Source organism: Protomyctophum bolini (assembly GCF_963924005.1).
Source record: "Protomyctophum bolini genome assembly, chromosome: 18".
NCBI classification, from domain to species: domain Eukaryota; kingdom Metazoa; phylum Chordata; class Actinopteri; order Myctophiformes; family Myctophidae; genus Protomyctophum; species Protomyctophum bolini.
This window is the reverse complement of record NC_137879.1, coordinates 37,400,482-37,414,264: the sequence shown is the minus strand read 5'-3', so window position 1 is coordinate 37,414,264 and position 13,783 is coordinate 37,400,482. Positions and strand designations below refer to the sequence as shown.

General features: G+C 44.6%; 1 protein-coding gene across 1 annotated transcript in view; it reads right to left on the bottom strand.

Moving 5' to 3' along the window:
* Positions 1–6,186, bottom strand: part of LOC308333674 (matrix metalloproteinase-14-like) — a gene marked incomplete at its 3' end in the record, with an annotated part of 38,290 nt that extends 32,104 nt beyond the window's left edge. Inside the window, exon 1 of the mRNA XM_080790129.1 lies at positions 6,091–6,186. Within this exon, the coding sequence (XP_080646255.1) occupies positions 6,091–6,171 (81 nt within the window). The 5' untranslated portion in view covers positions 6,172–6,186. The remainder of the gene's footprint in view (positions 1–6,090) is intronic.
* Positions 6,187–13,783: the final 7,597 nt, after the last annotated feature.

The window sequence follows — 13,783 nt, the reverse complement described above, 5'->3', positions numbered from 1 at the left end:
AAGAAAATCTTATGATAATGATATACTACGAGGAAGCCAAGGAAATAATAAAAAAAAGGGAAATACAAGCGCCATTAACAAGAGAACGTGGGAGAGAGCGGAGAGAGCGTGGCAAAATATTGCCGACAGATTGAACGCGTAAATTGTAAAGCATATTATATATATAGGCCTAGTCGAAGTCCATAAATATATAATTCAGTGAACCTATAGCCCCGAGTTGTGGAGGGTGAGCTATAGTTCCAAACGAGCTTAAACTTTAAGGGCACTTTCTCGAAATAGCGCACTGAGCTCATTTGTGCAATGCAAACGCCAAACTAATAGGTGAGTGCGCTCCGGATTCGGTACGGTATGGAATTATTGCGAACTCAGTGAGCACTTACTATGAGACCTAGTATCCTACTAATCTACATGTATTGTGCGCCATGAAATGTTACATTACATTAAGTCTGTCTGTCTGTCTGTCTGTCTGCATGCACTGTAGTGTCACGATTGCATGGCATGGCAATACCGATTTTTCAGAATGTATGTGTTTTTTTTTGTTTTTTTTTCACTGTCACGCTGACACGTTGACAGGCTGACAGCTGACACCGGTGGCGCAAGCTCTGCTGCGACCCGGGCTGCTCCAGCTCGCCACTTTTATTGGTGTTTATTGTTTTGTCTGTGTCTCAAGTTTGTTCTTTTTGTGCACTGACTGTGTTTTTGATACCTGACGATGGGGCCGCTGAGATGGCTGTTCGTTATAATCGTCCGGGATATCATCGCGGAATGTTATTCGCCGGCGTGTCAGGACTCCACGCCGACAACGGCGACATATCTGCGCTATTCCTCCGACCAGCTCCGGCTGCTCCGACCCAGTGGCAACAGCCCTGTCAACCTGGCCCCAGTGCTCCCAAGTGAACTGTTGGTAACGCCACCGAGGAGCGACAACAACAGACGAAGGAGGAGGAGGGGTAGACGCGGAGGGGTGAAACAGAGGCTAAGGAGAAGGATGCACAGACCACCTCTTCCATCCGTGATTCTCTGCAACGCCCGTTCACTGAGGTACAAGGCAGATACGCTACGATTAAACACCAGAGTTCTACACGAGTACCGGGAGTCGTGTCTGCAAGTGATCACCGAGACGTGGTTGGACGAGTCGGTTCCGGACTCACTAGTTTCCCTGGACGGATTCACTCTGGTACGCTGTGACAGGACAGCTGACTCGGCTAAGAGCCATGGAGGAGTGCTCCAATTCACTGTGAGGGAGTCGTTGTGTAACCAGGACATTGAAATACTATGTCTAAGTATGCGTCCCTTTTACCTTCCGCGCGAATTCGATAATATTGTGTTGTGTGCTGTTTACATTGCACCTAGCGCGAATGCTGCTAGGGCAGCTACCGCTGTAGCTGACTGTGTTCACAGGCAATTGAAACGCACCCCCGAAGCACCGTGTTTTGTCTTGGGTGACGTAAACCATTGTAAACTTGAATCTGTGCTACCTGGATTTCAGCAGTATGTTGATTGCAAGACAAGAGGGAACAACATATTAGATAAATGCTATGGCAATATTAAGAACGCCTATATAGCCAAAGCTAAACCTCCTTTGGCCAATGCAGATCACAATGTTGTTCATTTAATTCCCACATACAAGTCACTGCTTAAGAGCAGCAAACCACAGGTGAAAACCATTTATGTGTGGGACAATGATGGCATCGAAACGTTGAAGGGATGTTTTTGTTGCACTGACTGGAGCCTCTTCCATAGCCTAGACCTGGAGGAGGCTACAGATACCATAACAGAGTACATTAAATTCTGTAAAGACAATGTGCTGACTAAAAAGACCATAACAATGTACCCCAATAATAAACCCTTCATTTCAAGGGAAATCAAAGAATGCATAGCTAAGAAACAAAGGGCATTCAAGAGCGGGGATTTAATAACTATGAAGAACATTCAGAAGGAGATTAACCTTAAAATAAGGGAGGCTAAACAGAAGGAGAAGGAGAAGTTTGAGGCCTACTGCTCCTCTTCTAATTCAAAAAAAATGTGGGAATCTATGAAGGCCATGACTAACATGGCTCCAGCTAAGAAGGGTCTTTGTGTCTCGGATGAAAAAGAAAAGGCCAATGAGCTAAACAACTTTTATGCAAGGTTTGAAACAGCTGACTTCTTGCATGAACAATATGCTGCCCTAGAGTCTGTACCCACACACAGTGATCTGGGTATTACTGTGGATGAACGTGTAGTCCAGAGGATGTTTTCCCACACATGTCCCCGGAAGGCTTCAGGTCCAGACGGGATATGTGGCCGGCTACTGCATTCATGCAGTCAGGAGCTAGCAGAGGCTTGGTGTCCCATCTATCAGAAATCACTGGACTCATGTACTGTTCCGCCCACCTGGAAAGACTCTATTATTATTCCTGTTCCCAAAAAGGCAGGCTGCAAGGAAAATAATGACTATCGTCCAGTCGCTTTGACTTCAGTAGTCATGAAATGCTTCGAAAAAATCATTGTCAGTCTGCTGAAGGCAGCGGTAGGCTGCTCATTGGATGTCTTTCAGTTTGCCTATAGGAGCAACAGGGGTATAGAGGACGCAGTCTTGACCTTGGACCATTTTCTTTTGAAACACTTGGACAATAACAAAGCCTATGCACGCCTTCTTCTTGTAGATTTCAGCTCAGCATTTAACACAATACAGCCACATCTATTAATAAAACGGTTGAGGGACCTAAATGTCCATCCGCTTATTATTAGATGGTACCACTCATTCCTAACTAAACGCACACAAAGGGTCAGTGTGAATGGCACTATGTCAGAGCGCAGAACCATGAGTACTGGAGCACCCCAGGGCTGCGTGAGCTCACCTGTCCTTTTTACCCTGTACACTAATGAGTGTAGAAGTGGCAACCCGAACAATTATATCATTAAATTTTCTTAGCCCTTCTGGATAAGGATAGGGATTTAGCTGACTACTTTTCAGAGGTACAGAACTTTGTTAAGTGGTGTGACGACAACCACCTTATTCTTAATGTTAAGAAGACACAGGAGATGGTGTTTGACGCAAAGAGCATTGGTGACCACAGGCCTGTGGTCATCCATGACTCGACCATCTCACAGGTCTCCTCATATAAATACTTGGGGATCTGCATTGACAACTCAATGACTTGGAACACACATGTGGACAGTCTCTGTAGTAAACTACAGCAAAGACTGCACTTCCTCCGACGTCTCAGGGTTCATGGTGTTGACCAAAAATGTATGTTAGTGTTCTATCGAGCAGTCTTGGAAAGCCTGGTCATGTTTGGCATCACAGTTTGGTTCGGTAATCTCTCAGTGCAACTGAGGTCCAAACTGTTAAGATTGGTGCAGACTGCAGGGAAGATCATAGGGGTAAGACAACTCCCCTCTCTTCAGTCTATTTATGAGCAGGCTACATTAAAACAGGCTCAAAAAATTGTCAGTGATAAAACCCATGTTTTAAATGACGAGTTTGTACTTCTGCCCTCTGGGAGAAGATACAAAGAACCAAAGTGGAAGTACATCAGATTTAAAAAATCATTTGTATCAGCATCAACTAAGATGCTGAACGAGGCTCTGAAACAGCGGTAACTTCGTGAGGCCTGATAATCCACATAATGTGTGCAATTATGTAATGTTGTGTCTTCCTCTGTAATGTATTTGTGTTGTCATTGATGTTTTATGTGTGGCTGCAGCTGGGGTGAAAGCCCAAGACAAATTTCCCTTGTGGACAATAAAGTTTACCTTGACCTTGACCTATTATTCCATCATAATTTGAGCCTATATATGTCTCAAATTTGAAAGCACTATATTTCTAAAACTATGAAACATTTCAAAGATTCCTTTTCAGGCACACATGTCCACCGTAGGATGAACCTAAATAGGTTTGAATGGGGTTTCTATATGGTGTAAGTATGTAGGACTATGGGTGAAACGTTATAATGGTAATATGTTGTAAAACAATGAGTAATGGTAATATTTAGTGGTTTTCACTTTTACAAAAAAAATAAAAATAAAAAATTCTTCTTAACCGTGCACTTGCACGACAGCAAACCTATTCATGGGGAACATTCAGCAAAAGCAGCTGATCTACAAGCTCACAAGCTGTCATGATGTTGTGCAGCCTATATATTTTGGTTATTTGATTTTATATAGTGCTTAAATTAGTCCTTTAATGCAGACCGATACAAATAAGGCAACATAAACCCATAATAATTGAATAAATCTGGAAAACATCATTGGTTTGTGATCAGTTTGACTGCTTAATGAACAGTAAATACATCAGGATTAGGTTAAACCTGGCTGTTAGCCTGGTCCGGAGCAGGCTAAGTCCAAAGCATAAATTCCCATGGTAACTTATGTAGCATCCCTTTCATGAAACCAAATCAAGCCTCAACATATCCAGGTTAACTGGTTAAATTAATCTGGCAAGATCAACCAGCTTTCATGAAACCGGTTAAGCACTGATCCAGGATATATTAAGCCAGGATATGTGTTAAAGCCCGGCTTAATCTCTAATCCAAGTTTCATGAAATAGGCCCCTGGGCTGTAAAGATCTGGATTTAAAAAGCCTCGCTTTGGCCTATATCCTGGATTAGTTAATCCAAGATTCGTGAAATAGGCCCCGGGTTAACGGTACAGGAGATTAGAGCTGTACACAGACGGACGGACGGAGTGCAAAACATACTCTCTCCCCATTCCTTCGGCCTGGTGGAGACAAAAAACTGCAAGCAGTGCATGGGGAGCTAAACAAACACTAGCCAAACGACCACGAGTTACCAATGAAACAAACACAACTAAGTCACAGAACGTAAAATACAGAGTCACACAGATATAACTGAACTACTAAACTAGCATTTAGGACCTAAAACAATGTAGGCCTATATTCACTTTGTTTCAAGAACGCACAAAGGGAATCACATAACATATAAACAAACACAGAGCTTGTTGTGTCGTATACTGGCTGTGTTTGTGTGTGTGTGTGTGTGTGTGTGTGTGTGTGTGTGTGTGTGTGTATGTACACATATATTGACCGGAACTATACTTCATATTTCACCAAAACCAGAGCAGAACTCCCACCACGGGACTCGGGCAATCAATTAATATAGCCCAAACATTTAGACTCGTTTAGCACAAACAGTTTCGATTCTGACGAATCTCTCTACGAGAGTCTAAAAGATGTACCCCCAAATACGGTCCTACGGTGTGTAATTGTTTGACGTACACCCACCGGACAAATGGGGCAAACGAAAAAGCATCTTAGATTTTGCATTTGTACAAGGTAAGAGTCATTTTGAGGCACAAGCGTTGCTCGCGCGACCATATTTGGGGGTCAATCTTTTAGACTCTTGTAGAGAGATTCGTCAGAATCGAAAAAACCTCTACGAGAGTCTAAATGTTTGGGCTACAATTAATACAGTTGCAACCAGTATATTAATGGCAAGTATTTCATACAGCTTAAGTTAGAAAAAACTATCCCTTCAACATTAAAACAATAATAGAGCGTTCTCTGTCTGTACCTCTGTGAATATTTCCAAGCTGTTTCACTGACTGTAGGCTACACATACGCTGCGTGTCTGTTTCAGACTGATTTCATTTACAATAAGCTGGACATTCCACCGCTGCAATTGCTTGTAAAAGCCACAAGGTGGCACCCGAACACCACTCTAATCTATTACAGTACTACAACCTGTAGAGTGTAGAACGTTGCAGCCACTTCACAGTTGATAGACAGAGCATTGTCTCCACCAGGCCGACGGCTGTGTGTGTGTGTGTGTGTGTGTGTGCGTGCGTCAGCCACACAAAGCTGGGCATAGGAGGGGCTAGCGCCTCTCGAAAATAAGAACAATCCTGTCTACAAAAGTTAGCATTTAACCCAACCATCTGCATTTGTGAAACAAACGCACGCACACACACAGCCATCTGGAGTAAAGTGCACACACACACACACACACACACACACACACACAAACACACACACACACACAGTGCACCCCCCTCCCCCCAGGCAGACAGAAAGTCTTCTGTCTCATTGTTGAAACTTGAAAGTAAATAAAATTCTCTCTCTCTCTCTCTCTCTCTCTCTCTCTTTACCTCCTCGTTGAAGGTTCTGTCCTCTGCGTCAGCAAAAGCAGAACAGAGGCAGAGCAGCAGCAGATTGAAGAGGACGTCCATTGTCCTGTCCTCAGTGTCCTGTCCTCAGTGTCCTCAGTGTCCTGTCCTCAGTGTCCTCAGTGTCTGACTCCTGGTCTGGTAACTGGTTCCGAGTGTGAAGTCCTGGTGCCTATACTGTTAAACGTATGGAGGGGAGGGGCGGGGTGTGGGGGGATGGTGAAGGAGACCCTTCACCACTCCCCCTTTGCTTTGTGGCCAAACACATGTGGGTGGGGGGGGGGGGGGGGGTGTGTGTGGACCCTTAAGGCTCTATTGCCTCTTGTCAACAAGTACCACAGGTGGTCTTATCTTCAAAGCATTCTTCAGTGTGGTAAAACCTCACAATGTCCACTATATAGCAGGATCTCACAGCTGTTGCACACCGACTATCTTAAAGTGTCCCTAGAGCCAAATTCCAATACCCAAAATCTCAGCCACTCGCTCACTCCCACTCGGTCACTACAGCATGGCAAAGTATGGTGAAATTGGTGACCTGCCGAAATATGTTACCATCTTGTGGACTTCACACAACTACATGGAGGTCTTTAAATATGTTACCATCTTGTGGACTTCACACGACTACATGGAGGTCTTTAAATATGTGGCCTGAATACCGCTATAGGTTGAACTTTGCTAATGAACAAACTGCAACGATTTTCATTCGGACGCTGACATTATGTGACGTCTGCAAGATTTTCACATTATTTCAGCAGGTCACCAATTTCACCGTAACACCACCATGCTGGAGTGAGCGAGTGTGAGTGAGCGAGTGGCCGAGATTTGGGGTATTGGAATTTGGCTCTAGGCTATCTTAGTGACTTGCTATTCTAAATGACCTCTTCACTCAGGCTTCTCTGCGTGTGACCTCCTATAGGCCGAAGTGTTATGTGTACAATTATGAGATATGCTGAGAGGCATAAGCTATCAAAATATACAATTTACAATTTACAATTTAGGCATTTAGCAGACGCTCTAAATCCAGAGCGACTTACATTAAGCAAGAACAAAAAGCATGGGGAATACATCACATAAAAACATTTATCATGAAACATGTGTAAGCTAAGAAAGTAACAGTGGAATATCTATAATGAAATAAGCTATACATCTATACTACTATGATATACATTATGTACTATGACGTGCTATGACTACATACAATGCACTTATGCTGTTTACATAACATGCTATAAGTCTGTATCAAATGCTATCTAAGTCTACAGAATTGCTATCTAAGGGGGTGGGGTATGGGGCCATGATGGAGTCTGAAAAGGTGGGTTTCCAAACTACGGCGGAAGATTGGGAGTGATGCTGCAGTTCTGACTGCAATGGGAAGTGCATTCCACAGTTTTGGAGCCAGAAGGGAGAAGAGTTTGGGACGTGTGGAGCGTTGTCCCGGCGTTTTTAGTGAGGGTAAAATATACATCATATTCAATCAATCAATCAATCAATCAATCAATCATCATGCAGGGAATATAGGGGGGGGGGGGGGGGGGCAACATAGCCTATAATAATCGCAATACACCAGCTTTCATTCATTAAAAAAAAAAAATCACACCCGTGTGAAGTGAGGGGCGCTCTTGCCATCGTACATATCTACATATGACGTAAAATGTCCCTTCATTGTCAATGGCATTTAATGTCACAGATTTACATATCATTTACATATCATTTACATATCATTTAATGTCACAGATTTACATATCAGACATCAGTCATATTTGACCTAATTTCTCCTGTCATTGTCAATGACATGTGTGGGGACGAACGCTGTACATAGGAGGGGCCCTCAGGACTAAATTAAACTAAACTTGACTTAATATAGTCATCAATAATGTTTATAGAACGTATTGTACTGAATTCTATACGTTTAGAGACAGTTGGAACTCGGCACGGAGCCATCGTTTGGCAAAGTGCGGTCGGTATAGCCTATACTTGAAAATCACTCAAAACATGTTCTATATTATATAAACATCATTGATGAATTAATGGCTGTTTTAAATGTATTTTATGATAAGTTTCAGTGACCGTGTCTGTAGAGAAAGTGTCTCTTATACCATGCGATTATATCAGGACGTTGCGTTGTGTTGGATCATGTCCAGCATGCAGACGCAGTCAAGGAAAACATTCCGATCGGCCTCTAGGCTCGTTTCATTTTCTAAAGTAGCGTTCCTTGTGGAGTGGCAACAGGGATCTGCATGCCTGTGATCTGGCAAGACATGACGCCTACTTTTAAATTAGTAGTATTTAAATTAGTAGTATTTAAATTAGTAGTATTTAAAGGTTCAACCAAGGTTCATGTTTTAGGTTATTAGAGAAAGTAAAAGATGAGTGTTTTTTTTTTCATTTCCTGGGGGTCTAGTAGGACTATAGTAAATAAAAAATAAGAAATCGCTAAAAAAGTATATGTAAAAAAAATACATTATGTAGTCCCATGTTCGAATGCCAACCCCCCTGTCAAAAATAGTTAAAATCGCTAAAACGAAAGAAACCAGCAAATAAAATAAAAAATAACACTCATCTTTTACTCAACCTAAAACATGAACCTTGGTTGAAAAAAAAAAAACTAAAGTTGTCCTTTAAAACATCTGTTGCGGATTGCACCTTTTTTATTATTATTATTATAAAGTATGTTTATAATAATAATAAACGTATATGTATTAGCATTGTAACAGCTCGTGCACAGCAGCGCGTCAGAGGTGTTTTTTGAGTTCACCTTATTATGTGTGTTCATGACAGTATGACTGACTACCAGTAGGGGTGCTGTTGTGCCAGAGAGAGATAGTATTAGTGCTGCACTGTTGCCTGCTATTAAATGAGAGAGAGAGAGAGAGAGAGAGAGAGAGAGACACAGAGAGAGAGAGAGAGAGAGAGAGAGAGAGAGGAGGGGGGGAGAGGGGAGTTGCACCACTCAGTTCACACGGGTTTGATTTTTATACCATCAGCTGCCTCTAGCTCTAGGAGTTTGTCCACGTGACGTGACGTCACGTCAGTCCCACCGTCACAGACAGGCACAGAGTGGCACCCATCCTCACCCACCCACACACACCCACACACACACACACACACACACACACACACACACACACAGTATAGGCTATACACACACGCAAGGCTGGCCCGCAGGGCTCCCAAATAAATGAGCACTGGTGGTGTTGTTGATATTTAGATTCATATATAGCTGAACTTCTAGTTATTTTTTTGCACGTGTATTTCTCATCATATGTTTTTGCATGCATGATACACATACATGACATTACACTGTATACCGTAGTACGAGGAAGTATATTATATCATGCTATGGTGAATTTGAAATCGTGAGTGGGGGTGGGGTGGAGGGGGGGGGGGGGGTAACGCGGCTTCACGTGCGACTGTCAAAGAGGGAGATTCCATGGCTTATTAAGCATTCATCAGAAATAATAATATAGCACTTATATGAGGCATATTTGGGCTCAAATGTAGCACACGGGCTAATGTTGTCAATCTGTCTATTGACTTATTGACCGCGTCGCCTTAATTAATATGCTCTATTAATAACAGCGCATGCATGTTTCATGCATTTGGGAGCCTTTTTTGCCGATGATATATCTCAAGTCAAGGGCTTGGAGATATAATATACGGCATGTACTGTTTCCTAGTATAGGCTATAGCCTATACTCGGCCGTAAACACTGCAGTCCTGATCGGAATGACCTTTATATTGATCGGGTGAAAAGCTTCAACCTCGATGATGGCTGTTTTCATCATTGCAGGCCTATTGCTTTAGGGTTCTCTTCTGTTGTCCTTGCATATACAGTAAACATCTCCATTTGCCTGCAGTCTGGTAGCTTATAATGTTGACATTCTGTCTGCATAATTATCTTCTCCATATAGGCTATACACCAGGGATGCGGCCCGCGACGTCGCTTCTGGCCCGCGAGTTGCTTTCTAAAACCTGATTTAACACTACCTCTGAGCCAGTGCTCTGAGGCGAGCAGCAGCTAGAGAAGGGAGGGGGGGAAGGAGCGCCTCCCCTCCCTTCCCGAGTGCCTTAATTGCTCCAGCTGTTGGGTATCAAGTATCAAGAATTTGTGGAATGCAGGTCTCTCGCTACTTGAGCTGTGTGAAGTACCAAGACACACCCCTCTCTCTCTCTCCCTCACTCATTGCTCAATTTGCTCTAGCCATCGGCAGAGCTGTGAAGTTAAGACACCCCTCCCCCTCCCTCCCTCTCTCTCTCTCTCTCTCTCTCACACACAAGATTTCCATGATATGCAGAAACTGTCACCACAGTACTCACAGACTCCACGAGGCAACGATGATGAAGAATAAGATAATTAGTCCTTGGGCCGGACGAGATATCGGTACCGAAAAGGCGGCAAAGTTTAGTTGTGATTTTTTTATTCCTATACATCCCTAGATTAGGTTTTGATATGATAGACCTTGCTGACTGGCAGCTTTTTAGTGGTTATCACCTCAAACCCCCCTTTTTGGTATATGGCTCTGGCGAAATTGTGTAAAGGCATACATTAATTCACTAAAATTACAAAAATTGACTTGGTAGTCTAAAATTTGTCATGTAGTATCTTGACACATAGGGGTAAGTAGCAGAATAGGATTTTGGGGCTATCTACCATTGTATTCTTAAATATGACCTACATCATCCTCAGAAACACAAAAATATACACTGTCCGTTTAACAAATAACAACAAAGATGGTTATTTTCCAGCACATTAGGGTGAATATAACTGCCTCACTTGTATATAGAAAACTTCCCATATCCTTAAGCTTCAATTTAAGCCCAAGATGACCTCTCTATCTTGAAGATTACTCTTTCTGTGGCCAAAATGCTGCACTATACTGTCGGAGACATTTTCATTATCAGTCCTAGAATGTAACAATAGGTTCACATGTTCTGCAACTACTGCTGTCTGAAGTTAGAAACATGAATACTACAGCAGGAACACAAATGCCTTTTATTATATTTATATTTATTTATTATATTATATGCACATAATAGCTTGTTTCAGTACATAGCCTATCAATAGTCACCCAAATCAATGTGCACCCAAATGTTAATAGAAAATAGGAAAAAAAAAAATAGAAATGTTGAATGGGAGAAGAGGAAACCTGATTGTGTCCACCTTGATGCATTAATATAATTCAACCATCATCACTCCATGTCACCCTCAATAAATATATGTGAAGCCACAAGCCGACTATGGTCCTGCATGGTTCTCTAATAGGCACACTGGTGTAAGGGTGATATAGCCTACAACCAGCAAACCCCTTCGTACAGTATACAATTCTTTCATGGTCCTTCGAGCACGGATCACCCTTCCATCAGAGATGGACCGGAGTCCCCCTCCCCAGCTCCACCGCCACCATCGGCGCAGCAGCGACCATGGGCCCCAGCCCCCCAGCAGCCATGGCCCTCAGCCCCCCAGCAGCCATGGCCGTACTGTACTGTACATTATGTGTCGCATGTCGTTATAGGTGAGCCGTACTGTACTGTACTGTACATTATGTGTCGCATGACGTTATAGGTGATCCGTACTGTACTGTACATTATGTGTCGCATGTCGTTATAGGTGAGCCGTACTGTACTGTACTGTACATTATGTGTCGCATGTCGTTAAGGTGAGCCGTACTGTACAGTACATTATGTGTCGCATGTCGTTATGTTGTCCAGCATTCACAGCATGTCAGGGCCCTCAGCTCCACAGCAGCAGCCATGGCCCCCACTCCCCCAGCTCCCAGCAGCAGCCATGGCCCCCACTCCCCAGCAGCCATGGCCCCCACTCCCCCAGCTCCCAGCAGCAGCCATGGCCCCCAGCTCCCCAGCAGCCATGGCCCCCACTCCCCCAGCTCCCCAGCAGCAGCCATGGCCCCCAGCTCCCCAGCAGCCATTTCAGGGCTCTATAGGGTCCAGCATTCACAGCATGTCAGAGCTCTATAGGGTCCAGCATTCAATGCATTTCAGGGCTCTATAGGGTCCAGCATTCACAGCATGTCAGGGCTCTATAGGGTCCAGCAGTCACATCATTTCAGGGTTTCTATAGGGTCCAGCATTCACTGCATGTCAGGGCTCTATAGGTTCCAGCACTTTCGTCATGTAGGTCTATAGGGCTCTGAAATAGCATTCAGGGCTCTATAGGATTCAATTCAATCCTTAAATTAGGAGCATGTCTGGGCTCTCTAGGGTCCAGCATTCACAGCATGTCAGGGCCCTCAGCTCCCCAACAGCAGCCATGGCCCCCAGCTCCCTAGCAGCCATGGCCCCCACTCCCCCAGCTCCCAGCAGCAGCCATGGCCCCCAGCTCCCCAGCAGCCATGGCCCCCACTCCCCCAGCTCCCAGCAGCAGCCATGGCCCCCACTCCCCAGCAGCCATGGCCCCCACTCCCCCAGCTCCCAGCAGCAGCCATGCCCCCCAGCTCCCCAGCAGCCATGGCCCCCACTCCCCCAGCTCCCCAGCAGCAGCCATGGCCCCCAGCCCCCCAGCAGCCATGGCCCCCACTCCCCCAGCTCCCCAGCAGCAGCCATGGCCCCCAGCTCCCCAGCAGCCATTTCAGGGCTCTATAGGGTCCAGCATTCACAGCATGTCAGAGCTCTATAGGGTCCAGCATTCAATGCATTTCAGGGCTCTATAGGGTCCAGCATTCACAGCATGTCAGGGCTCTATAGGGTCCAGCAGTCACACAGCATTTCAGGGTTTCTATAGGGTCCAGCATTCACTGCATGTCAGGGCTCTATAGGGTCCAGCACTTTCGTCATGTAGGTCTATAGGGCTCTGAAATAGCATTCAGGGCTCTATAGGATTCAATTAAATATATTATTAATATATTAATATATCAATTCAAGCCTTACATAGGAGCATGTCTGGGCTCTATAGGGTCCAGCATTCACAGCATGTCAGGGTCCTCAGCTCCCCAACAGCAGCCATGGCCCCCAGCTCCCCATCAGCCATGGCCCCCACTCCCCCAGCTCCCAGCAGCAGCCATGGCCCCCAGCCCCCCCTAGCAGCCATGGCCCCCACTCCCCCAGCTCCCCAGCAGCAGCTGAGGGCCATGGCTGCTGGGGGGCTGGGGCCCATGGTCGCTGCTGCGCCGATGGTGGCAGTGGAGCTGGGGAGGGGGACTCCGGTCCATCTCTGATGGCAGGGTGATCCGTGCTCGAAGGACCATGGAAGAATTGTATACTGTACGAAGGGGTTTGCTGGTTGTAGGCTATATCACCCTTACACCAGTGTGCCTATTAGAGAACCATGCAGGACCATAGTCGGCTTGTGGCTTCACATATATTTATTGAGGGTGACATGGAGTGATGATGGTTGAATTATATTAATGCATCAAGGTGGACACAATCAGGTTTCTACCTCTTCTCCTATTCAACATTTCTATTTTATTTTTTTCTATTTTCTATTAACATTTGGGTGCACATTGATTTGGGTGACTATATTGATAGGCTATGTACTGAAACAAGCTATTATGTGCATATAATATAATAAATAAATATAAATATAATAAAAGGCATTTGTGTTCCTGCTGTAGTATTCATGTTTCTAACTTCAGACAGCAGTAGTTGCAGAACATGTGAACCTATTGTTACATTCTAGGACTCTGGAAGGCTATAGTGACTGATAATGAAAATGTCTCCG